We start from the raw sequence: 27,296 nt of genomic DNA, 5'->3' as shown, positions 1-27,296 counted from the left end.
GAGGAATGGCGAGTGGCGAAAGTACCGCTGCGGATAGGCAGCGACCCGCTGAGAGAAGCGGGGCGGCCCCACCCCTCCCACGGTCCCGGGCCGGCGGGCACGGAACGCGGCCCTGATCAGCGCACCCGGAGGCGTCGGTCTGAAGAGAGATAGAGGGGTTTAATTTCCCAAAGATGTATTCAAATAAGCCGTTCTGCCAAAAGAAGCGCTGTTGCGCAGGCGCAGCCGTGCCGCAGGATGATGGCCGTCGCAGGCTTCATCCCAAGTGGAGCTTTTGGGGCTGCGTTAAAAGTGCGGGGCTGTGCTGCTGAGAGCCGAGAGCCCCACGAAGCGCTGATGGACAGCAATCAGCTGGAGCTGTTCATAAATTGTAATTGAACGAGAGGGAATCCTGAGCTGCTGTGCTGTATCGCTTCCGAGTGCTGTCACCACCAACCGTGCCCTGCTCCTCTCATTGGAACTTTAATAATAATAAAAACAAAGCCTTAAGCAGCCTTTGTGAGGCTTAGCAGATAGAGTCATACCAGCAAAACGATTTCCTTGAACGTTTTTATTGCCCTTCCTTAATGGCACCTAACAGACCGTCCTGGTGAGCGCTGCTGGTCGAGCAGGAGGTGTTGCTGTGGGCAGTGCTGCAGGATGGGGCCGTGTTGCTCCCTGTGCTCTCTGCCAGCTGGGCCAGGCAAAGGCAGCTGTACACCCAGTGCTCCAGGAGCTGGGCTGCGATGGAGCCTCGTGGCCACGCTGCTGCTCGAGCTGCCCCTGCAACAGAGAAGAGTGTCACAGCAAAAAGCCAGCTCAGAACATATTGCTCCACACTGCCCAGAGAAGGTCGTGCTGTCAGTGCAATAATCCACTTGTGATGGGTCCTCTGCTGTCTAATTATCAAGTGGTAAACAACTGATAATTTAAAACCACATGAGAAGCATGTGGTTTTTTTCCGTGCTCAGATTTGATTTAAATTAATCATCCATCAAAGATATTTTATTATCTGCTGATAGAGATCACCACAGAGCCATACCTCTAAGCACTGCCCTGGGAGTGGAGTGTAAGTTATGTGTTTCCACATTAGAGGACATGTGTATAGAACATTGAGGTATTGTCCAGTATACACCATGTGTGAACACTGATGTTCATTTAAAAGGAATGCATAACATCACAGAACCACTTGGGTTGGAAAAGATCACACCACTGCTCTCACACTGCTGCCCCACAATAAGTTCCAATAATTCGCCAAAGCAATATCCACTTAAACCTAGGAGGACTGGATGCTCTAGGCCAGAATTAGTCTAATATTCATGAGAACACGTACAAAGGAGCTATGACTGCTCACTGCTCAGCAGTGGGAAGGTCACTGTAAATGAGTATCCCCAGCTAAGTTAGTAAGTCTGTCCACACTTAATTTTACAGGCCTCTCAATCTGTCATTAAATCAATAAGGGAGGGAAGTCAACAAGAACACCAGTTGCTTCTCCTGCAGATAGACTGAAAATAGTAATAGCCTCTTGAATACTCTGGCACCTAAAAAAAGTCTCATATTCATTAAATGAGAGAAAGACAGATGGAAACCTAGCTCCTGTTTATGGCCAATGAGTATATGGAGTACCTGGCAGATGGTGTTTACAAGCAGGAGGGCTCCCACTGTCCTCCCACACCCATGATTTGTTTGGAGCTGGGTCATTGCAGGCAGGTCTGAGGTGCACAGAACAGATTATTTGCTCCCCAGAAAACATCACTGTTAGCATGCTACCTACAATGAGATCACCTGTTCTGCTAGATTTCAAAGCTGATCTGCTCCCCTTCCCTCAAGGCAGTGAGTTTTGATAATAAACGTGACAAGCTGACTTTTATTGACCAAAAAAAAAAAAGTCTGCAGATATGTAGGACCCCTTATCTGTTGTTTAATCTGTCAGGAAATCAAAATTAGTTTTGGAAATAAGGACTTGAAAGCACTCAGCTGAGTGTTGCTACTGAGCTGTGTCTGATCATCTCACAATTACTTTATGGTATTTACCATTGATACAGTCCCGCACCAGCTCTGCTTGAACATGCACAGATGCAGCAGTTGGATCAAAGCAATACATCTCCTGAATTAAACTGTCATCAAATTGCTGCAAAGCAGAGAACAAAGAAGGTCAGATGGTGGTGAGAACCTTAAGAGAGGGTTACAAAATTAAAGCTGGCTAAGGTTAGCCTGTAGGAAATCTGCAGGCAGTGCTTGTAGAAATGATAAATCAGAAAGTGGGAGATTGAAAGGAAGAAATAAATGTCTCACCACTATGCACTGATTCCAGTTCTCAGTCTTTTCTGTGCCCTTCCACTCTGGATGTAAAAGCAACAGCACAGCCCTCATTATGTTGTGTACCAGAGCTGGTGGGTCTTCATAGCTCTTCATTTCAGCGAAGCTCTCAGCATTCAGTTTCTGGATGCACTCACGCAGGTCCTGCAGCATGAACCGGTGGAACAGAATCCCTGCATGCCTCAGACTCCTGTGTTCTGCCTCTGGAATCAAAAGCAAACCTTTCAAGAAGTCATTTGGAAACACTCACTACTCAAGACTTAAATTATTGACTGAACAGCTCTGCGCTCTTTGTGATTAACTCATTTTCTCCTTAACAAAGTGCCTGATCCATATACAACACAAGTGTCTTAAGAAACATTTCAGAAAGTTAAGTGTTTGAGGAGGCACAGCTTTCTGTAATGTAAGTGTGATGTGTTGAGACCACTGAATGCCTTAGGGGGATTAGATAGGTGCCATAGATGTGGCAGAGGTCCACCTGAGAGCCCAGAGGACCCAGGCACACACTCTGGAACTGTGACACTCAGATCCTTTCCATCTCAGCTGGGGCACTTCTGAGGAGAAGATGTTAGAAGATATTAGCTTCCTGAATGCAACACAGCACCTCGCTTCACACATTTGATTTCAGTGGGACTTGGACACAGAAGTATCCTGTGAACCAAAGCCAAAACCCAAACATTCTGCTTAAGGGTATACTCTGCTCAGCCCTTGGGCTTGCTCAGGAGTACCTGTACCAAACATGAGTATTTGTCTTTTCATACTTGTATGAGTGATACTTCAGAAGTGGTTTTACTGCAGTTCCTGTTTTTACCCCTAACAATCTCTCCTGGCACAATACCCAGTACACAGGTTGCTTTGGTTTCCTCTGAAGGCATTTTCAGTATCTCTGAGCAGGCAGCTTGGGCCATCTTCAGCATTCTCTGCAGGTCTTTCTGTTCACGGGGAGGTAATGTCTGGTGGTGTCTGATGCTGATATCAAATAACCCAAGAGTGTGCCCTGATAGGTCCCGGAGAGGCACCACAACATGCTGTTCTCCACAGACAGCAGTGAGAACGACTTCTGAACAGTCTGTGCACTCAAACAGGTAATCTCTGAAATGAGAGGAAAGAGAGGAATAAGTTCACAGCTTTACCATTCCAGTTCCTTTGGGCACTTTGGCATATTTCAGTTACAGGTCATTCATCTCTTGCTGTTAACACAAAGGTATTATCTTACAATTATTGTTTAATTCAACTGAAATATGAACGTATTAAAGTCTCATTCAAGCCATATACAAAATGGAAAAAATTACATTTTGGAACACAGCACTGCTGAAAACTGCAGTTGCTGAAAACCACAACAATTTAACAAATCTAAAACTAGGTTGTATTCTTGCTTTAAAAACAAGTTTTTGTTTGATATACTTCAGACAAGTCTGTGAGGATCCTAGTAGCTGAAGGAAACAGATAATGGCAGGAAATGAGACAAATATAGCCAGGAAAAAAAAAAGGCAGATTACTCTAAATAGCAAAAGGCTTCACTATGGGCTCTGATCCTGCAAACCTTTCACCACAGATGCAGAGCTTGCTTGGCAGCTCATCAGGTAAGCATTAAACTGGAAGCTAATTTTCAGCAGGCCAAAAATCAAAGAGAAAATGTATCTTGTGCTTTCCTAATTCAGTATTACATGTATCCACACCTGGAGTCTCAGCAGAGACACAGCTCTGGGCAGACATGCTGGCAGGGCTGTGTTACGACCTTATGCTGAGGGCATCCTAGCACCCTGCTAGGATCTGGGACCAGAGGTGTGTGGTAATGACTGCAGGTGCTGGAGCCCACCTGAAAAGGTTCTCTTTTCTGAGGAGGAGGACAGGAGAGGTATGGATTTCCTTTTGTCCTGTGCTGTCTGTAGTAATCATTCTGCGCAGAGCATAGTCACATGTCTGTCAGAGAGAAGAGGGATGCTTAGCTGCATGCAGAACAGCCATTCTGAAGCTTGGAGAGGGCAGGAAGTATTTGTATGTGTGTTAAAATTCCCACATACGTTTGAATGCATGAGATGGTTTAAAGACATCTCCCAGCAATGCCTGGTTTTATTCCCAGTGCGTATTGCTCAGAGTGCATGAAGAATGTGCCCGGCACCTCCCTCAGACAAACCATCTAATGCATCCCCAGGCTCCACACCAAGGAACACCCACGGGCCAAAGAAGAGGTTTTCCTTCTTTTTCATGTCCTATTACAGTCCTCTTTCTCATGGCATGTTTATGTCAGCATGCCTTGACACATGACCTGGCTATCAGACAGTTAAGGAGGGACAGGGCAGAGCCTGGAATGACAACAGAAAGCTGCCAACAAAAACAATGCTTATCAGAGGAAGCAGATGAATTATGGCTTCAGCAGATGTCACATAGATGTTGTGGTGACATGGGATCAGTCCTTAGTATTACACACACTTTTCATCTTTCTAAACTGTATGTGAAGTGACAAGCTTCCCAGGGCTCGAGTGCCTGCAGAACCAATGGGATACAATCAGTTTGGAGGTGGGCTGCCTTTATGCTCCCTAACTGGGAGCAGCCCCTTCCTGCACTGTACTTAGGTCTTGTTTCAGAAAGAAGCCCAAGTACATTTGCTTGGGCATTTTTTTCCATGCCTTAATTTTCTTGTGCACAGGATCTCCACTGAAGGGCAGCTCCCCTTGTGGAGGGGAAACAAGACAGCTAGAAATGATATATCCCCCCAACTAAAGTAGGCCTGTCAACCCTTTAATCAGCATAATCTTTCTAATCAGTAATCTGCATACCTGATCACTGCCAGGCTCCACCAGGTATGTACTGACAGCGTGGATGCTGGGCACTCTGTGATGCAACCAGTCCAGAGCAGTGAGGGCCATCTGCAGAACATTTCCTAGTGCACACACATGGTGGTAGGCTTTGCTGAATGCATGAGAAACTCCCTGCGAAAGCAGAACACTCCAAATGAGCCGGGCAGTTCTACTTGAGTTGGGAAAAAAAACCAAAAACAAGCAGGTTCATACAACAAAATGAAGCAAAAGTGTTGTAATAGTCACTTTAATGACAGTTTGTAAAGGTGAAAATTAACTGTGAAATGTCTGTTATTAAATCAGGCCCTGAGACTCCAGAGCACCCAGCTCACAGCTGAGCACTGCAACTGTTTTCTGTGGTGTTACACAGCCAAACCTGCTGATAACGTTGGCTTGCTGCGCTCCCTGCTGCCCACATGGTGCATCCACAATGAGGCAGATTGTAAAGAGCAGTACTGCACCAGCATCCCAAGGAAACCCTGACTGCTTGTAATTAATCTGTTGTGTAAAAAGCGAGTTTTCATGCCACCACTGTTTTGTAGCACGGTCTCACAAACTGCTTTCTGGTGGTGCCCACCTGGTAGAAGCTGATCTCATGGCTCAGGAAGATGCTTTTCTCACTCTGGTCCCAAAGAGTATCAAGTCCCAGAATGCCAAAGACCCTCCAGTGAGCATCCTGCAATGGCAGTACCAGGAATGAGCCTCTCCTCTCCTCAGCTGGGCGGTCATGGTTCCAGAAGTGGATATTTCCATGGAGCTGAACTCTTGGGACATGGATTGGCTTTTCCTCTTCAACAGCTGCAAAGCTGAAAAATAAACATGAGGGCAGGTTTGTGATGAGCTTTTATTTACCACTTGCATCCCAGAATAACTGGGAATAAATAAGGCACTTTTTGTCCTTAAGGACAACACAGAAGTACCAACTAATGAATGTAGTGAAGAGGAATTCAGAAGCTGCTACATTTTATAGATCAGAAGAAGCAATATTTAAATACATGTAGCTTATGGAAATAAGATGTAAAGAGGCATGAAAGCTGTTTGTACTGTAAACATTAGGGAAGGAAGGCATTGTTCTCAAAAAATACACAAGTGATGTAAACTCTTGTAAGGACATTAATTTCCAGACAAGACAGCGTAGACCCAACGTAACAGACTTTGCTGAAGGATGAGGTTTGTGAGGCTGTGAGCTAATCACCCAAGGGAAGGAGCAGAATCCCAAACAGAGCAGTACTGAGCAGACCGTGCAAAGCAGAAGGGTATGTGTATGATCATGAATAATTCCACAGTGGTCCCTGAGGGAAGTTCCCCTCTGGAGCAGCCTATCCAGCTCTGTTTTTGGAGCACCCCCAGGCACCGTTGGGCGCTCCTGCACTGCAAGCGATTTTCAAAGAAAGGAAATGATTGGTAGCTTTTCTTACCTTACTCCTTTCATGTCTCTGTAGAGTATCTGGTTTAGAACATACGGAGCATCATCTGTGGTACATGTCACATAGCGTAAGAGCGTCTGTCCCCGCTCTGGTGAGAGCTGGTTTTCTTCCAAAAGGGCAATATATGCACCGATCTTCTTGTCATCCCCGTGGGCTTCTGCATCCTAGCAACCAAATGTTTCCCGTTTCATTATGTACATTAGCCATTGGCCATTACACTTATTTCATGTACTTATCACTTGTCTCATTTGTGCTGACACGCTGTTCTGGGTCACGGATTTTGTATGTCATGCACAACGTGTGTGTGCTGTGATTGAGGCCGACCTGTTACGAGCACAACCGCTTTGGGTGCTGACTGCCAGAGAGAACGGCTTTCTTTTTTCCTGTCATTTAAACAGCCAGCTAACTATAACCAGGGCCTAAACAGAACTATGAATTTCATCTCCAATAGGAGCATCCTGTATCTGATCTGTGACTCTATGTGAGACCCTGGGCTCTCCCAGGCACCAGCCCTGAGCAGGAAGCATGGGGACAGCATCCTCACCCCCTGCCAGCTGTGAGCCGCCCTTGAAGCAGCAGGGTTGGAGGTTGGTGTTACAGCACTAACACAACAACAAGAACACAACAAACTCATGCTCCTGGGGCTGCATACATGGAGGAGGGCCCTGAGCACTGCGTTGTACACTGGGTCCACGCGTGCTCCGCTGGTCTCAGCTGCCTGCTGGATGTTGTGCAGCCATCTCCTCCTCGCTGAGCTCTGCAAGCACACTGCATGACTTTGTTCCATGCTTGTGGTCAAAAATTCCACCATGTTACCAATAACTTCATCTTCATCTCCAGTGAGCTCAGAAGCCACCAACTCAAGGAAAGTCTGGAAGGCCTTCGGGGACAGCTTCCCCACTCTGCCAAGCTGTGGGTAACGTGAGCAGAAGTGGTTTTTTGCTAATAGAAGGAACAGAAAACAAGACAAGAACAATCCATTTGAATATTATTTGTTGCTTTCCCTGTGCAAAGCACAAATTATGCCCTAAATTGGCTTTGGGGCAGACCAACCCATCACTCTGAGCTTCTTCCAGCTACCTCCTGGAGTAAGTTGTCATCACAAGAGGTAATCTCCAGCTTTAAGATGGGGGGTATCTTTTCTACTGGATGCCTTTGTTCTCACCTACTGAGAAAGAAACCTGCACGGCACTACTCCTTCTGCACCTCTACAAGATACCTGAGCAATAAGGATCAATGGAAAATAGGAAAAATCAGAGGTATTGCTTGTCAGAACCAAGATCTATGGACACTTGAGGGGCTGGTGGGATTGGGCTGCATGTAAACACTGGCTTACAGAAAAACTACTCAGCTCTCCCATTGAAATGTGAAAGCCAGAGTTTATGGATGATTTCACTCCCATACCTGGATATTCCATTCTATATCACGCTTTCAGCCATTATGACTTCCCTTTGAGGCCTCCCAAAGTCACTCTTAATTATCCTTCTTTAGGTGCCTTTGATGAATTATTGAAATAACATTTGTATTGTGCTAACTCTTATAAATGAAGATCAAAGCAAACAGAAGTTCCATTGAAGTCGTACAGAGGATGGGACAATGGGTGATCGGTGCATTTCTTGTTGCTGTTAGCTGCTGCAGTGGCAAATGCTAACTGCCCTCAGTCATGGCACAGCTACCTGCCAGTGTTATCCTGCCCATCATCTAAAGAAGATTCAGGCTTTTTTTTTTTTTTCATGCAATTTCTGATTTCCTGACAGAACTGGGATGGAGAACTCATTGACAGTGTAAAAATTCTGACCTCCACTTTCTCCTCTTTGACAAAAGAGATGAAGAAGTACACGTGAAGCTGATCGGTTCTTCCTCTACCGAACCACAGCACACTGAATTATTTCCCCCTTCCGTCTGTAAGATTTTCACTGATGAGGAAAATCAGATCGCTGTACCCGCTTTCATTCAGGAGAGCACAATGTCTGTGAGCCTCTCCTCCAAGCCAGCTTACTCCACGATGCCTCTGGGAGGTGATGTTGGAGCTGCTGCAAAGTTTTATGTTGCTTCTGTTCTGGCATTCTGTGAATGCAGCAGAGCTGTGCAATACCCATTCCTTCTGTGGCTGTGCAGCCTGGGGGCAGTTAAGGCAGGATGGTGTGCTGCCTGTCCCGCCAGCTGCTGGAATGAGCAGAACACAGACATTTTGCTGCCTGCCAAAATGAGCCCTTTTCAGCAATGTGTGGTGAATCAAGTGTCATCTCCACCCAGGCACACATACAGACACATTCTTAATTGCTAATACAGTCTTTCAGTGCTGCCCACATGTGAATATGTATGAAGCTGCCAGACTGGCCCAGGTGAACCTGCTGCACTCCTGGCTGACCCAGGCCTCTGTCAGAAAACAAAGTTGCTGGGTTTAGTTGGAGAAATGTGAGCCCCATATAAACTCCGCAGTAAAAAGTATCTATTAAAAACTGCAGGATAATGTTGGCTAGACTGAAAGTGTGAAGCCTATCCTCAGGCTTTAGGGTTTTTGTTGGTTGGTTGGTTTGTTTTCACTGCCATCTTGCGAGTGTACACTCCATATTACAGCCAAGCCCACACTCCATATTACCACTGAGACCATTTTTCAACACATCACAATGTCACTAAAGTGCTGGGATACCTCTCTGATTAAGAACCGCTCTCTGTGGAGAGTCCTGAAGAGGAGGAGGGGATGGAGCTGTTCATTAACAAGTAGGTCAGGATAACTACTCCTTTCCATGTTATACATCAGGCCTTGTGTGCTTATGACTGCTTGCAAACAAAAACATTCCAGGTGCTTGCCAACAAATTCATTAGCACTGTCCTTGAATGCTTTAAGGCCTATTGTGTTGACACTGTATGACATCTCTCAGAGCAGAGCTGTCTCCTTACCCTTCCTCACAGCCTCTTTTTCCATTCCTTCCTTGAATGTACTCAGAGCATTCTCCACCTCTTCCATGTCCAGAAACCCAGATGCATTGATGTCCCACTTTTCAAACAGAGCCTCCAGAAGCAGTTTCCGTCGGGTCAAGCGAGAGATGTGATGAGCCTGCAACAGAGAAAGAGCCTCTGTTTGGTGATTCCTCAATATCTGCACAAACATGGGAACTGCAGCAGTGGGTTGATCACACAGCCCCTATGGACCAGGGCAGAACTGTGAGCAGACAGTTCACAGACGAATCATTAAACCTGGGAGATATATCCAAAGGTTTGACAGTTTGTACTTCCATGCTGTTTGGCATGTGTGAGTGGGCTCCAAGAAATGCACGTGCCATTTGTCCTTTGAAACCAGGCTTTGCAGTGATAAATGGCTCAGAGTGGCACTGACTCTAAGGCTGAAACGCTGTCAGCATGCTGTGCTCCATGTGAGGACAGCACAGCCATCACATCCAATATCTCATCCAAATTAGGTCAGCAGCACAGAGGGAAAACAGAGGGAGGTTTGAGGAAAGCACAGCTAGAGAGGCTGCTGTGAACAGGCCCACCAGGAAATATATGGACACAATATATATATATGTACACAATGCTGAGTATGAGAATGTTGCTGAAAGGAGGTGTATTTTTCCAACACTTCACAAAAGCCTATTGTAACTTAATTCTCAAACGCCTGTGTACATACAGCAGAAGCAGCATGTTGGAGGAGTGCCTTAAAGCCCTTTCCAAAATACCCATAACTTCATGTGTATGTGCCAGAGCAGTAGGTCAGACATCAGGTTCTTGACTCCTATGAACATGAATAAGCAGAACAGAATGTTTTGAGCTCTTTACCATTAACCTGCTGTCTCACTGGGTCCAGCTCCAGAATAGATAACCTCCTATAACATGAGCCTGTCCTTGCTGCTAAAGCTCAGGGCTGAGGATGGGGAACTCGTGTGAAAACAATGGGGCAGAAGAAACACAGAATGCGGAGCTGTAAGCAAATAGCTTTGCCAGCACAAGATTAAAAGTTGTGTCACTGTCTCTAGGCATTTGCTTGGTTTTGTTTGTGGACATGAGATCAGAAAAATATGTAAATATTTACTTTTTCTAGTTGCTTCACTTTTTCCTCTTCGGTCTGTTTGTATTCTTCTTTGATGAACCCAATGAGCCTCTTCACAGCAGGCAGAGCAGTGTCTTCCCCGAGGAACGTCTCCATGAGCCGAACAAAGCGTGGCAGGTTGAGGCAGCTTCTATCAAAGGCACTCCTGATGTGAGGAGCACAGTTAACTGAAAGAGAAGCCCACCTTGTGAGACTAAGACTATGCTGCTCTCCCACCTTGCAATCAGCTTTCAGGAGTTGGTGTTTCTATTATTGCCAGAGCTCAGCTCACAGCACATCCACAGACCCTGCCAGTCACTGTGTGCCCAGTAAAAGCACAGCTTTGTGACCAAATACCTGGAAATCTCCTGCTCTCACAGCTCCAGTCCTCTGGAATTCTCTCTCCATGGCTTCTGTGCCTGAAGTTTAGATCAACGGTGAGAAGGTCACCTGATGAAAGACAAAATACATCCTGTAAGGATACGAGGTTTTAAAAAAGGCCTAAGATACAGCTTTTCTGAAAGCTGTTAAATACACACATATTGTGTAGGTGAGAAGATCTGACATGAGCAGTACTTGACCATGGCTCCTCAGGCTCCTGTCTGGCTGCAGCAGGAGAACCCTGTCTGTCTGAGAGGGCCAGGCCTGCAGTTTTAAAAAGAAATCTCTCCAGTCTGAGCCCTTGGTGATGAAACCCTGATGGAAAACATCATACGGAGCAGATGCCAAAGGCTTGCTCATTCTGAAATCACTCACATGCATGTACTCGTATAGTTAATCCAATCAAAATGTATGTGTTGAAGAAGGCTAAGGTCTGCCACAACAGAGGAGAAGCCTTTACCTTCACCTGGCTCCTGCAGGTGGTCCTCATCCTTCAGTGCTGTTTCTGAGCTTGTCTGCTGTCCAAACCAGCTGGTGTGCTGCCTTGTGAAACTCTCTTTTCTTGCAGGAGGTTCCTTCACAGCCTCTGCAGCCAGAACATCCTGTTTGGAAGCAGTGACTTCTGTGTCTGACACAGCTTTGTCTTTTGAGGTCTAGTTCATAGCTTCAGATACATCTTCAGACTGTTTTGGCTCCCCTTTGCAATTCATTTGTCCCCCTCCCTACTAACTTGCCTTTCAGAGCCTTCTGTGCTTGAGAAGTGGTAATGTTGTTCCCAGTCTGTTTCCGCACAGGCTCCCTCCCCAGCCTAAGTCCTTCCCCGCCAGTTTTTCAGATTAAGTTTCATCTCTGCTGAGACAGTACCCGAGCAGAGGCCGGCCCAGGGGAAGCTTCCTCCTGCCTGCCCCTGCAGACTCTTTGTGCCTCTCACTGGGTATTCCATCCCCACTCAAATCACCAGGTTCAAAGTCAGTGTTCGCCACCTCCCTTCCTCACCTCAGCATCACCTGATTCTGCCTTAGGAATTCCTGTAGTCTCCGTTTCACTCACATCCATTTGTTCCAAAAGACCTTTGTCACCAGTGCCTTGCCCGCTATCACCTGCAGGAACCTCTGTCTCAGAAATCTCTGCTTGAGATGACACCAAACTTCTGCTGTGTTCCTCATAACCTTCGTGGTCCTCAAGGCCTCCCCACACCTCCTCCAAACTGACTTCTTGCAGCTCCAGTATTGGCCCTAAAGCAAAAAAGGCACTGATAAGTAGATGGTTTGCACTGGTTCTGTTCTCTCTGATTGCATAAGAAAACAAAAACTAAGCTAAACCAAAATAAATGGCATTCCCTCGCAAACACTGTAACGTCAAACAATAACAATATTTTCTGCAAACATGCATCTCAGAAAAGCCAAACTTCAGCATAACCTTTCCCTGCAGAGAACTGCTCGTTACTGCCTCTCCATGTTTCTTTTGCAATAGGTTTCATAATCCTCGATGCAAAAAGGCAGAATGGTGGAGGAAGGAGAGGTTTGCAATGCTGCAGCATTTCTGAGCACTGCATCACAGTTTGCAAAACATCTGTAAATGATGCTGCATAGCTCACAGTGCCCATTTAGGTCCATTTCCAGCAGCACTTATGGAACAGATATTAAGGAGACAAATTCATGCTGTCACTACAATTCAAACACCCCACGTACACTCTTTAGGGCTGCAAAGCCTTCTCTTGGCACACACGGGGCTCCTCTCGTAGAACTGTTCCAGGAGGCCAAGTATTTTGGCTCTATCCAAGACACCAACCTAGAAAAAGAGATGGCAGTTATTGCTCTGAGTTTCTTTCTCTGCTTCTCCGGACTCACCTGAACATTTGGAGCACTACAAAGGCATCACATATTAGCTGAGAACTACATGCAACTGAAAATCATCTGTTAGCAGAACATGGGAACATGTTTCAAAGAAGTCATTTTCTTTTACAGGGACAAAAAGTCTGAGCTTAAAAAGAAAAGCAAGCCTAAATGACTGCGAAGCTTCCACGTTGCAGTGAATTCCTGTTGTCATTATTTCTGTCCTGCCACCTTTGTGATCTTCCTCCCATCAGTGAGCTACACTAGTTAATTAGATAACAGATTTGCTTCAGTTTATTTGTGGCAAGTGGCTTTGCTTTCAAATAATTGATTTCCTTCTCACATTTTGCTCTTAGAGGACAAAGGGCAGGACTCACCGACTTTTAATTCTGTCTTGCAATTGAATGTATCACACTGATACACATCTATTTAAAAGGGAATGGCCTCACGATATGCCAGGGGAGGTTCAGGTTGAATATTAGGGAAAATTTCTGCTCCAGAGAGCACTGATGCAGTGGCACAGGGCTGCACAGCCATGGGGAGGAGTGTCCCCATCTCTTGAGGTGTAACAGAGCTGTGGGGATGTGGCGCTGAGGGCTGTGGTCAGTGAGGTGTGGGGTTGGACATGGGGATTGGAGAGCTCTTTTCCAACCTGAATGATTCTGTGATTCTATGATTCTACACACAAACACAGAAATATAACATTTATGTAGATGTTACGAGATCGCTCTGTAATATTTGGATTCAGTGTTTCCATTATATATGCTTAATTTGCTCTTTACATTTCTTCAGCTGTCACTTATCACAATCATCTGGTGGCTGCCTTGAAGCAGGCAGCACTAATGCAAAGCTTCATTTTACTGAAGATATAAATCACTGAATAACGTCTTACTAAAAAGAGACTGATGAACGATCCCTACGAACCAGCCCCTTGTTCTGACTTGCTTATCAGTAGCACAGGTACAGAGCCCACTATAAATAACAGTGGGCCATCTGTGTTTGTACAACTGCCCAAAGCTTGGCTCTGCCTCCAGTGCCAACTGCAGGGAATGGAGGCCGTGCTGACCTCGTTTCTTCATCACCTAGATGCTGGCAGGTGATGATCCGTGGTTGTTTTCAGCACGGCTGTGATCCATGTGTAATCCCTTTATTGATGCAGATGAAAGCAGATTTGGCATTTAATGAGCGATAGGTCAGTGTTTAACTGCCTGACTGCTTGTCTGGAAACACAAGATGTGTATCCTCAGCCCCACCAAAAGCTTGCTGGAGAGCAGGGTGGGGACGGGCACTCAGAAAGGTCGTGGGAAGGCAGAATGGTACTTCTGGGGGATTACAATGGTGATTCATCCACGTTCTGGTACTGCCTTGGGAAGTTGTGCCTCGCTGCACAGCCCAGGCTGTCCACTCTGAGCTGCTGTCCTTCTGGATGTGTGCATCCAAAATCATCATCATGAGCACGTGGGTACCTTCTAATCTGAGTGTAATTTAAACACTTTTTTCTCAGCCCTAATTGCAGCTCTGTGATGGCTAGCCATGCTCACTGCTGAATGAATGGAAATCGGGAGCTGAAACAACTGCTCCGCTGCACTTTGCAGAGTGGTTGCTACAGGTGATGGATCACACTGGGAATGGTGGATGTCCTTGGGTTAGTTTACATCGTTTATCTCCTCTGTGTGTACAGTACAGCAGGATGTAGTAGTGCCATACCAAAGAAAACCAGGTTAGGTTCAAAAAGAACTGCATGGTCTGTGCTACTCATTGGGAGGGTAAGCCTATCTCAGCTGGGAAGCGATGTGTCCGTGCTGATAGTGGCTCAGTCTGGTCCTGTTGTGATAACATTTGGGGCTCCTTGTGGCTGAGATTCCACTGGGATTAGTGGCATGGAGATGGTGATTACTGCCACAGAAGTAATAGGAAGGAAGTCACACTAAAACATGAAAGGGGAGGAAGAGAAAGTTTCAGAATGCGTGTCGGTGATGGGACTCAGTTTTATGGCAACTGTTTGCTGTGTGGCAGTCAAAGTTTTTGGAGGAAAGTACCACAAAAAGGCAGTGACCCACAGAAATACCGAAGTGGAAGCATCGTCATACTGAAATTGAGTTGGGAGCTGCTTTGCTTACCTGTCCACAATCACAGTGTAGGAAGAGATCAGTAAACATCTGCCTGCACGTATCACGCCCGATGGCTTCCTGGAAGTCAATAGCACACCGACCGAGATGCTCCAGGACCTCTTGGAAGGTCTCATTTGGAAAGTTTTCAGTGTAGGAATGGACATACTACAGAGGGAAAGCAGCAGTGTAAGTCATTGGCATCCCTCAAGCATTTTCACCATTAGTTCAACTCTTCAAAACCTATCACACGGAATGAAACGTGCATGAGTTTGTAGATCAGCCCATCAGTGTGATTCAACTCAGTGCACGAGTGCTGCACTGCTCACTTTGCTCTTCCTTGCAGAAGCAGCAGTGTTCTCCCAACAAGCCTGGCATGCTGCACAGACACATGTTGAGCAGCTCCCTTCCTGACCCAGGGATTAGCAACCACATCAGAATCCCTCCACATCAGTGCCTCAGGCAGGATACCTTCAGCAGGAGACACGTTCTCTGTGGTTTTCTGCAACGTGTAGTGCTCCTGACATCACTCCCAACGAGGCACATTGAGCCATGCGTTTTTCTGACATTTACTGAGGTCTCTAATGCCACAAAATGACCACTGCCCATAATTGCAGTGTTTAGAGGAGCAATCTGGACACAGTAAGAAAAGGAAAGAACTTGCAAACGAGCCTGCTGCCACCCCAGCCCTCTGACACCAGGAGTACTACTGACTCCAGATTTATTTTGAGCTCCAGCCTTGGAGACGTTTTAACACTTTGGATTTATAGCTATGTGGTTTTTATGAGCAAAAGCAATATGGCTCTAAAAACATGGTATGTGTGACATAAATAATGATGGCCATCAGAGCAAACCGCAGCCCCAAACCCTGAGCTGAGTTATTGCAGCAGGTTGCTGGGCTGCAGTGACGGGGAGCCCATATTGTGAAAGGGGAGAATGTGCAGAACACAGAACGTTCCCACTATCCTGTTTTTGGAGTATGGATACTGACATAAGTGCTCGAGCATCCTGAGCTTGCTGAAACTCTGCATAGGCATCACCAAACTGAAACATGAATGTTCCTAGTATTATTCATGTCTGTATTGTATTATATCCAGATAAATGGGGCAACTGGAGCAGAGAGGAAGAGCAACAGCCCACAGACCAAAGGGCAGCTGGGGGCAAAGCATGGCTCCTACTGTGTGTTCTTCCTGCATCTCAGCACAAAAAGGAAGGGCATGATGGGCTGGAGAGGAGTCAGCAGAGCTGGGGCTGAGCTCATCTACGGAGCCCCGTGCCAGTGAAGCTGGGGGGAGGCAGTTGGAAAGCAGCGTGTTGCTTGGTATGTCATTCTGCTGATACATGCAGAGCATTGTGTATTAATACTGCTGTCTGACAGCTCCTCAGAACGCTTTTCAGAAACGTCTGTTGGGGGCAGGAGGAGCTGTCGTGGAGCTGCAAGCTTTCCTTAGCTGGTATGTAGGGACAAACTGGTCTAGGGAGCTGCTTTGGCTGAGGGGTTGGAGTTGATCTCTTGAGGTCCCTTCCAACCCCTGCAATTCTGTGATTCTGTGATGTATGTAGAGCACTCTGGAGTGTAAAATATCATCTACACGAGGAAAAATAAGAAGGCCAGCTAGTGTTAGGGTCCATTAAAAAGCAATGTCTTCCACATGTGAAAAGGCCAAGACCAGTGTGGGGGAGAGCAGCTCTTCGCCTGGGTGATGCAAAGGCAGCCAGTGGTCAAGGAGTGGGAACAGCACTGTGCTGAGGATGAGGCCTGAGGCTGTGCTGTGTTTCCCAAGGGAATCACAGATCCTCATCACTCAGTTCCATCAGAGCCGAATGGGAAGAAGGAGCAGAGAATGTGTCCCGAGGACCTGGAACCTCAGGCAGCCTGACAGCACGTGTCTTCTGTACTGCTCCCCTCTGGTCTCCTATCTTTAACTGAGTAAAAATAATGAGCATGCAATATATATACATATCTATATTTGAGGCTTTTTTCTAATGTTAATGCAGTACAGATTCATTCAGTGCATGCACATGTTCTGTCGGGGTTACGGATTGACGCTGCACTTCAGCAACAGAAAGCAATTCTCCGGGCTCCCATTATCTGTGATGGTTCCCTTAATTACATGCAGTTATTCCGAGGTTAAATTTAAAAATACCTCATTTCATGCTTAAAAAAGCCTTCAACAAGTTATCATCAAGATGTATCTGTGCAAAATGCTGAATGTGTGAATCTCCTGGGAGCAAAGAAGGCACAAAAATCACACATGGCTGCTTCAGACTGTCTCTGCACAGCTTGGTACCCTGGTTTTAATTACCCTAACAGCACCCACCAGAGCTGCTGCAGTGGAGGCTGTCGTCATTTCCATCCCAAACTTCTTTTCCCAGGTTTAACAACCCAGCTGTACAATGCAGCTCTGTCGTAGGTAGAATTGATGGGTGAAGCTTTGGCCTGGGGAGTTTTGCAGTAGTTTAGTTGGAAATATTTGGTTGTTTTCAAACCGATGAAGAGTGGAGTGATGAGGTGACACATTCAGTGGCTTTGGAAAGTTACAAACATGCTTCTGATGTTTCACAGTGATTGGATTTTACAACTGCCTATTTTTCAACGTGGTTATCCTTTGCACAGCCTTTAGCCATTTGTTCCAGCCTGGTTAGGGTTCAGACCAGTTCAGGGCAGAAAACAGCTTTACATCACTCACGACGGTTTCCTATGGCTAGCAGAGTTTCATCAGAAATAATTATACACCAGGGACTGTATTAATTACCTCAGGCTAATTGGTTATATGGGTGCACCACAGCTCCCTCGTGCAGCCATTGCAAAATCTGAACTCAGGAGGGGTCACAGTGTCTCCCTGCAGTGTAGAGGTGTCAGAGGGCTTGGGAGCTCTGAAAAGGGATTGAGAGCCATGCTCTAAAAACCACTGCTGTTAGGTTAACTGCACAGCAGCAGCACAAGCTGCAGCACTGAGCAAAGCAAATGGTGCTCCTGGTGCTGGCCTGGATGAAAGTGGTGATAGCAGAGGATGGAGATGGAACACCACATGTCCTAACACAGCCAGTTACCAGGGATGCTACAGAAACAAAAGCCCTTCACTCGCTCAACTGTCCAAAGGGAAACAGTACTGCCTTGTGATGAACATCACCTTCTGATTCAGAGACCCTGATTTCCATTTCTTACCTCTATGAATTCATCAGCGTTTACATTTTTCCCCTGTGTGTCTGTGCTCTCCAGCTTCCTCTCATAGGCTGCTAATAAAAGAGGAAGGGATGTTGGTTCAGAAGGTTTGTGCCTTGCACTGTACACAGATCTCTGCATGCAGTACATTACATTAACTTCTGCCTGATGTTGGATTGCGTGCACTTGAGACTATCCTACGCTGTAGCTGGAAGTGACAAGGATGTTAAGGACCTGGCTGGGGAGAGGCTGTCTAAATCTGGTTCTTACTGAGAATCTTTCTCTTGCTGGGAATCTGCACTACCCTGTTCAGAACGGTATGGTCATATTTATTCTTGACAGATGTTGGTGCAATTTGCAACGTTTTTAACAGCAGTTACCACTCATTATGTGAGGAAAGAAATTAGTTTTGATATAACAGATGAAAATGCCTGAACATTCTGGGGACGTAAGCTCCGCTTCACAAACATGGAATGTGAAAATCACTGTAATTTTCCCAAATAGCTCTGTAGGAAACATTTTCTCAGTGATGATATTCAAAACTATCTGCTGGGCAGCTCTTGGGCTGCTGAAACTGAGAAGACACGGCAAAGGTCTGCAGGGACTCCTCAGTGAGGCCTCTGAGCACCAACACACTATTTCTGCTGGGATCACTTCTCTTTATCCTACAATTCGCTGTGGGATGCGTTTACCTCTTGTTGCTTAAGGCAAATTGCATGATATCTTTATTCAACTATAAAACAAAGTTTGGTGTTCTGTTAATACATATATTGAGTGCTATTAAATTAAATACACTGAGAAACGAAGCAGTGTATCAGTGAAATATAACACGAAGCACCTCCTGTGTCTGCAGAGCCAGCACCCAGACAGCTGCACGTCCCAAGAGCCACCACCACCACACCAGGAGCGTAAAGGCTCTGTTTGGCATTCACACCATGCACAACCCATATAGGATGATTACTCAGAGGAACAGTTCTGTAATTAGAAAGGGCTGAGCAGGGTGAGCTTGAGACAGAGGTTACTTCAGCAGCAAGCTGAAATACCCTCTGGAATTGCCCTGCTTCTAGCAAATGCAGATTTGTTATTATTGATGATCATTATGGGCTATCTATGTACAGGGCTGGCAGCAGGCTGGATGTTGGCACTTCAGTGTTCCTGGCTCCATCTATCCAATTATCATTATTCAGAGAGGTCAAGTGTGAGCTATAAAGTGGATGGGAATTATGGAAAACCTTTCTGTGCTGATACAGAGGCCGAGTGTTGGGACTGGCAAAGACAACAGTTACACAAGATGTGCTCCTTGGTGGAATGCAAGGCAAGTTTCACCATTTTCCCCTAAACAACTCTGTCAGTCTTTAATATAAAACTAAAGAAGACACATCAAACATTTACCTTTTCTTGCCTCTATGGAAGTAGAAGCACAGGCATCCAGAAAAGACTTCAGCGCACTCTGAATCTACAAATCAAGGTAACAGTCAAAGGGCTGCTTCGTGCAGAAAACAGCTGGCAAATGCTGAGGTAAACCATGCTGAATAATCAGCCATGGGACTGCCACGCTTCTTACTTCAAATAGGAAGGCCCTGCTACGTGTAGACTTTGTCTACATTGTAGTGTGTGTAAACATAGGGCACTTTCCTAGGGGGCTCGTGTGACTTGAAAGAAAGATGCTTGTTCCAAGAGGTCATTGAGATGACTTCACATCTCATCTCTTATGAGCTCCGGTGTCAGTCTGTATGAGTCATGGGGCTAGAAAGAAGACATAATTGGGCCCAGAGGAGAGCAGGGCTGGATGCTCTGTACCACAAGGTGCATTTGTCTGCATCTGTGGAGAATGCACTGCAACCTTTCTGCGTGCTCCCAGGGCTTGGTGAGGCCAGAGGGCACCAACCTGCACGGATCCCAAGGGGCATCAGAGCCATTACCCACCCCCCAACTGCAAACTGCTGCACCAGGGCAGACTGCACCGTCACCAGCTCCCCTTTTCTCCCGCTTGGGATGACCATAGCAGTGTGTTACCAACTGTCAAGGCTAGTTACCAGTGCAAGTGGTATTCTGCCACTGACATCCACTGTCCATTCTTTGAACTGAGTTGCCAGTGCTGCTTTTTGCATCTCTTTCTGCTGGCACTTCCTGCTGTCCTCCTGCTCTCTTTCCTTACGTTTGGTTTTTGCTTCAGACTTCATCCTGGCCAGCCTGTAGGACGTAGGCATGATTCAGAACAATAACATCATAAAACAGTTTAAACAAGAGAGATTAAACCTCTCCCAAAGAATAAAAGGAAAGGAAGTAAGTTACTGAAATTCTTGTCCTTTTAGTAAAAGCATATTTGCATCCAAAGCGGAGCCCCGACTGCTTGAGGAGAGGGACAGTGCACCTAACAGCCCTCCTTCACTCAGCACCTGGAGCTCACAATGTTGGACACGTCCAACAGGACACTGCTGAGCACCCGCTTCAAACAGAGCTCAGTTCAGCATTAGGCACTTCCAGAAAGCAGGAGATGCAGCGAGGGCTGCTTCTCACTGCAGAATGCAACATGTTCCTTCATGGAGACAGCCGCCTGACTCCCACACAAGGATGGGTGACTCAGACTGAAGGACTCCCATCCCCGAACAAAACACAGTCTCTGTTTTAAGGTATCCATCTATTCAGATAAGGATTTTCTCCCATCTGTTCTCCTGCATTCTGTCACTCCCAGTCAGGCTGGAGTTAAGGAGAGAAGCCCAAGGAAGGACTGGTAAGCTTCAGATTGGAATCTGCAGCGAAATCTGCCTTTGCTGAAGGTAGTGCCAAGGCTTCAGGAGCTTCTCTGCGGCCAGAATTTCACTCTCCATCTTTCCAGTGCTTATGTGAGAGATTCTGAGCCCAAACTGGTATTCCTCTGCTAACATTTTCTTCCTGCTTAGAAAGCCAATGACTCATGCCAGGAGTCTCAGTGCTACATACAATCCTCTGCACTGCTGTGGTTTGAGAATCCTATGCAAATTCCTCAACACAGCCATCACAAATATGTAAATCCTGAGCTACTGAGAATGCAAATCCTATGATACTACAACCAGCTGATATGCAAAGCCTGCTACAGCTACAGCTACATACATAACCCCCTTGGCAGGGAATGCAGGCCTCGAACGACGCTTGCTCTGCAGCAGTTCTGAACCTCCCACAGCTACAGAGAATCAAATGTACACACAAAGATCACAAGATAAGGACAAGACAAGGCATGGGCAGCCAACACTTTGCAATCTGAACTCTCCAGAAATAAAAAAAAATAAGAAAAAAGGAAAAAAGAAAGCATTTTTATGCATACCATGATCCATCAGTTACATTATCTGCAGGCATCAAGGAGGTGACTGTGTGGCACTTATCAAACTGCTTTAGTTGCATGCATCTGGGGCATGTTCATAGAATCATAGGGATTTGAAGGGACCTCAAGAGATCATCGAGTCCAACCCCCTGCCAAAGCAGGTTCCCTACACCAGGTAGGTATAGCTCATGTTCCTATGAGCTATAACTGATGTAGACTAGAAATATAGGGAGACAGAAACTCAGAGAGGTAGTTATTTAACATATTATTTTACTAGGAGCTTTAATTATCTTCATTTAGAGTCTGTGCATAAGGCATGTCAACATTTTAATTCTCTAATTCCTGACACCGAAACCCTGAATCCAATTTTCAAGCTCTGTGTACCATTCATGCAAATAGAAGAGAGCCATTCACACAGGAATCGTGACACACAAACGCAGCCATAGGGTGATCTGGTTGTGAATGAGTAATTCTGACCTCATTCACAGTCACCTCTGGGCTGTCTACAGTGTTCACTTCTGTGTCTCTTTATAAAGAGCAAATAAAATGGAAGTGTTGTCATTCACCTAATGCACTCATGTTTTAACCTGAGCATGTAGTAAGATGCCACAGGACCCTCTTCCTATACACACTACACATTATATTGAAGCAGGCAGCTTAGACTACACACCACAGCTAAGCAGCTGAAGCACAAAGTGCCTTAAAGGGAAAAAGAAAAGGCTTAAAGCAAAAATCCTAGGAGGTGTCTCTGTGCTGTGCCAGGACAACACTGCTCCTGGTTTAGTCCAGCAGAATCATTCTGAAGGAGAAAAAAAGGTCATCTTGAGTTTAAAAGATCTTTGAAACAAAATGACGTGAAAGAGTCCGCAGACTTTTGGTACTAACACTGTACCTAAAAACTACTGCTGCTAACCGAGGCTGGTTTGCAAGCAGTTTGCACTCCACTTATGTAATTAAGATAGAGTCTAAAGGGGAATTATATACTTGCAAAGGGCAGAATATGGCCCTAGATGGGAATGACTGCGGTTTTGTGTGACGTGTTCTGGTATTTGTCCTGCTTCTCAGGTTTTTAAGAGGGAGACAATTGCCATCTCAGGCACTGTACTGCAGCACAGCTCATTCTGTCATACCACACCTTTCCTCAGCACAGATCAAGGCACCAGCTCTAATCTTGTGACCTCTCTCACTTTAAAGTCTCTCACCTCTCCGATGCCGTATCTGGTATCTCTCTTTTTAGCTCCTCTGTGACCGCCTTCAGTCCCCTCAGGTAGGGCCCTGGTTTGGTAGAAGTATCATACTGAGGGTTATGTCTCATCAGATATTCTCCAAGGAAAGTAATGGGGTTAAATTTGGCAGGCTCCTTGGCTGGTGCAAGCACGTTCTTCTTTTCTACTTCCATTAACAGTTTTTCCACTCCTGGGATTAACGTTGGTAGGAGTTTGTCAAGCAAATAGGTGCGAGCTTCCAGGGACTGACTCTCACTACTGAACCACTCCTGGCACAGCCCATCGCAGGGCTCTCTCTTTTTCACCTTTTCCTCTTTTGCCTTCTGTGCATGAATCATCTTCACGTTTGTCTCCTGCAGACTCAGGGACCTCAGCTGTACCTTTTCATAAAAGCACTCTTTCCATGGAGCATGGTCACTGAGACATGGCAGCTCGCCCCCCCTTTGATTCCTCTTCATTTCTGTGGCAGTCACACACTTATCTCCAGCTCTGGGATGCTTCAATGCTGTGCTTTGGGCTGTTTCTTCTGGCTGAGCAGCCATACACCAGCAGCTGTGACACAGAACAACAGAAGTATGTTATGTCACACCAAAAGCTGCAGCAGCATTGTAGCAGATGACACAGTCAGAAATCCTATAGCTTTATTAACCAACGCTCTTCTTCTATGTGCCTTTTTTTTTCTCTTATGCTGCTTTGTACTCTTAAATACAACCCCTTTACTTCAAAGATTAGTAAATGATTTATAAAGATTAATTATGTATCACAACAGTCCTTGGAGACAGAGCAGCTAAATAACTGTGTTCCTCTTTTATAGGAGAAGAAACTGAGACACGAGAGGGAAGAGATTAATTCCAGTTCACTTAGAGAGTCAGAAACCAAGGGGTGGACACTGCTCAGAAGTCTCTCTACCCCAGACTAACCAGTGGATTCCTACTTAATTGCAACTTGAGCAGCTGTTTTAATCCTGGACGTTCTGTTAAGGTAAGAGGACACAGGTACATGGGTCAGCAGAGCTCCTAGGGGAAGGGAAAGCAGTCTGTGGCTCTGAAACGAGGCTCTTCACAAGCACTTGGTCTTGTAAAAGACATTTTCCTTCACAGTTTCCCAAACTCCACCACTTTCTTCTCAAAACATCAATTCTGTGAAATACCGGGAAGGAACTGAGCTGCTCATGAGGCACAGTTTGAAAACGGCCTCTACATGTCTCCATCCATAACAGTCTGTGTCTGCAATGGGGCTCACGCAGACGGAATGGAGCAGAATGGGGCCTACCTGCTTCATTTACAGCACGAGAAATCAACAAAACCAAAAACCCACCTCAGTGTTAAACAACAGCAAGGGCAGGGTGACACCAGCAAGAGCTAACTGATGCCTTTCCAAATTAAAGTTGAAACTCCACTCTGAACTGCCACGGTGTTCTTTCTAAGCTCTCACTGAAAAGCATTTTGGTACCCATTAAAATACCATTGCTTTTGCTCTGTTTTGCAGTTTATATTTAAGCATTTGTAGCTGTTTTCTGAAGAGAATTCCACCTTCCAGGAAATGTGATCTACAGTCCTCCTGGCGCCCAAATGTGATCGCTAATGTGATGACCTCCTGGCTCATAACCACTGTTTGAAGCCAAGTATAGCTTGGGTTGGTAGGATGCTTTTCAGCATTACATTTCTATGCCTGTTCCTTCATGGGCTCGGTGGCACCTTCTGCTAATTTGCTTGCAATGCTGATTACCTGATGGGGAGAGAGATGGATTTAGGGAGGCCTGCCTGACCCACACAGTGCTGGAAGAATGGGGGCTGCTTTTGCCACCGAAGGACACAGAGTGTAGAGGGAGTGCAGATTTATGGGGACAGAAAAGGAAACCTGTCAACCCTGTCACATCGTTCCTCGCTCAGGTGGGTTTCTTTCAATAAGCTGTGAAACCAGACTCCTCCTGGTTCAAAGCAGGGTGTTAGCCAAATGTTCTGGTCACGTTCCAAATCCACTGGTTCTGCTGTGCCAAAATAAACTGTTCTTGCAGTTTCAAATACTTACGTTATTTTTTAACATCATTTACGAAACTGTTCTGCAGTTTCCGTGCAGTGTTAAAATGGAAATTGCACTCTGCTTTAGGGGATGCCTCGTCCTCAGTGATGATGAATGTATTCTCACACTGCTCTCAACTACTTGTTGGGACGATTCTGAGGGTTAGTAAATGTTTATAAAGTGCCTCTGAACAACAGAAAAACCAAAGTGCAACTGTCCTATCTCAGCCCCGCGGCACTGGCCCCAAGAAGGGAAGCAGGGCACACAGAGCTGTGCTGACTGCTGCAGTGCAGAGCAGACAAATGAAGCTGGGAAGGTATGGAAGAGCATACACACAGCACATCATTCACAATAAACAACAGAAGGGTGCCAGGATCGATCCCTGAAACTTGGAGCTGATCAGTGGTTACAAGGACAAACTCCAGCTGCAGAAGGCACTATCAGCTCACAAACTTCAACATTGATTTACATCAGTTGAGAACTGGGCCCACCATACACAGAGCTCTCAAATGCTGCCATGTTTCTAAGTGGAGGCTTAACACTCCAAATAATGTCAGAACAGTGCACTGAGACAAGCTTGAGGAACATGCAGGACATTTGAAATGTGATATAAAGTTTCCTGCAGGCCTTTGTTCAAGCTGAAGGCAAGATAAGCTTTTCATTATTTAGTAGGATGCCACTTCCTCAGCTCCTTGGCTGGGAGAGAAGTGTTCCTGCTGTAAACCCTGCAGGTACAAAATGATTACCTCTCCGTCTTCTGTACCAAACCCAAATCAACTCATAAATCAGGTTTTTAAGGTTTTGTTGCTCTTCTGTTAGGGCCAGGGAGGACTAAAGTTTGTTCCAGTAAATAGTTTGGAGACGTTTGGGCTATAGAAGCACTTTTGAAGCCATAGTCCAATCTCTGATGCTCAGAAATAGTTTTGCCTTTCGCTGAAGTGCTCCATGTGTATCTCACCAACCACAACGAGCCCAATATCCTTTTCATATCGAATCATGAAACAAAGGCTTTCTTTTTCTCTCTCTTTTTTTTTTTTTTGCCTTGCAAAACTCAAAAGAACAATTTTCCTTACCTTTAGAGCAGGTATCAGAATAGCCCTTATTCTTCCTGCTTTCAGAGTGGCTTTGCAAATGAACAGGTATTAAACAGATGCCCATCAGATCTCCAGCATCTCGAGGTGAACCAGGGACTCCTCGGGCCTGCTGCGGATCCTGGCAGTGAGCTTCACTCCTCCGTGTGTTTGCAGTTGCTAAGCAATGATCCCAAAGGTTGCTATGTCTCACCCACCACTCGGAATTGCTGCAGGCTGTCTTTTGGCCGCGGCAGGCCAACTTATTCTCCAGCGCTGAACTCAGCAGCTCGTGTCAGCAGCTGCAAACAAAACAGCGCTCTGAATAGCAACAGGCAGCACTGTGAGCACAAACAGCCAGAATGACACTGCACAGGTGCCCAGGGGCAGGAGGTTCACCTTCGCATTCAAGGTCTGTTACGTCCAGCACTGTCAAGAGTCCCTTGCAAGGAAAACAGATGTGAGAATCAGAGAGACAAAAAGCTGCGGGCTGCACGTGATTAACTCCTGTTATCTCTCCTCCCAGGTGGGCTTCATTTTTTCCTTTTGTAATTCAGAACTGTTTGCTATTATAATCAACTTACACATCTATTTTTTTTTTTAATATGAAACATCAATGTAAAAATATTCTATTTTCTTAACATTTTGCTTTTTTTTTCTTTTTTCCTTTTTTTAAACCCCCAAACAAGAGCTCACAAATGCACATCTGTGTGCTTCTGGAAGCAGGATCGTGTGGGTTAAGCAAACCTTCCATTGCACCCTATTCAACTTGGCTGCTATCTCGCCATGTTTTCACTAAGCAAAGTGTATCCTTTTATTATGCCATCAAATACTTGCACTGTTGACAAAATAATGGGCTGAATATGTCACCACAGATGTTTTGCTGGAATTGTCGCTTCTGTCTTTTTTTTTTGTTTTGTCTTTCTGTTTAAGATACATTTTGGAAGCATTCTGTTGCCTCGTGCAGCTGATGCCAAGATTATGCAACCAAAGCCCTGTCACTCAGTAACAATAAGTCACGTCAGGCAGGGAAATGTTTGCAGCATGTTAAAGAAAATAGGCAGTTCCAGAAACTCAGCCCACCCAGAGCATCACATCTCTCTGAGGATGCACGGGGCTGTGGGCTCAGGGGCTGAGCACTGTGCTTTCAGCACGGGGCACAGCACAGCCTGGGGCTCCCAGCATCCTGCCTGCCCTCCCATAGCTCTTTTCAGTCAGAATCCATCTGTTTGTAAGCAGCCTCCTTCACACTTTAATGCTGCTGCTCAAAAGCACTGCACGTGCAAATTACACCTTTCTAACGGCTCAAAGAAGCACTACAATCTGTGATTACTGCAGCTGATAACTGAGACCTTTGACCTTTAGCTAACTGTAGATGGTCAATCCATGTTTTACACATGGTGGATGTATTTTAAAACTGCTCACTGTTCAAATACCTGGAAGAGCTGTAGGATCACAGAACTGTATGCGTTGGAGGGGACCTCTAGAGATCATCTAGTCCAACCCCTGATATCTGAATATTACATAAAAGTCTATTTTGGAAGCTGGTTTAAATAATTATTCCTTGATAGTAATCCTTGCATGACTATTTTTCGAAATCCAGAATGAAACTGCAGTCCCTGCACCCCACA

General features: G+C 45.7%; 1 protein-coding gene across 1 annotated transcript; it reads right to left on the bottom strand.

The window, feature by feature from the left end:
* Positions 1 to 550: 550 nt before the first annotated feature.
* Positions 551 to 26,010, bottom strand: EFCAB5 (EF-hand calcium binding domain 5). Its single transcript, XM_065732231.1, has 22 exons — positions 25,669 to 26,010; positions 22,550 to 23,125; positions 20,083 to 20,239; positions 19,439 to 19,502; positions 18,050 to 18,117; positions 14,893 to 15,048; positions 12,629 to 12,728; positions 11,934 to 12,172; positions 11,398 to 11,539; positions 11,133 to 11,201; positions 10,914 to 11,006; positions 10,560 to 10,744; positions 9,431 to 9,587; positions 7,179 to 7,468; positions 6,518 to 6,690; positions 5,677 to 5,905; positions 5,079 to 5,231; positions 4,118 to 4,221; positions 3,137 to 3,390; positions 2,275 to 2,501; positions 2,014 to 2,110; positions 551 to 762 (listed from the first exon to the last, which is right to left on the bottom strand). Exons 2-22 carry the CDS (start codon positions 23,113 to 23,115, stop codon positions 551 to 553), a joined length of 3,735 nt encoding a protein of 1,244 aa, XP_065588303.1. The 5' UTR covers positions 23,116 to 23,125; positions 25,669 to 26,010.
* Between the last annotated feature and the right edge of the window lie 1,286 nt (positions 26,011 to 27,296).

Source organism: Cyrtonyx montezumae, unplaced genomic scaffold (assembly GCF_038088225.1).
Source record: "Cyrtonyx montezumae isolate F1298 unplaced genomic scaffold, pur_monq_1.0 scaffold_15, whole genome shotgun sequence".
Taxonomy (NCBI): Eukaryota; Metazoa; Chordata; class Aves; order Galliformes; family Odontophoridae; genus Cyrtonyx; species Cyrtonyx montezumae.
This window is presented reverse-complemented; position numbering and strand designations above follow the sequence as displayed.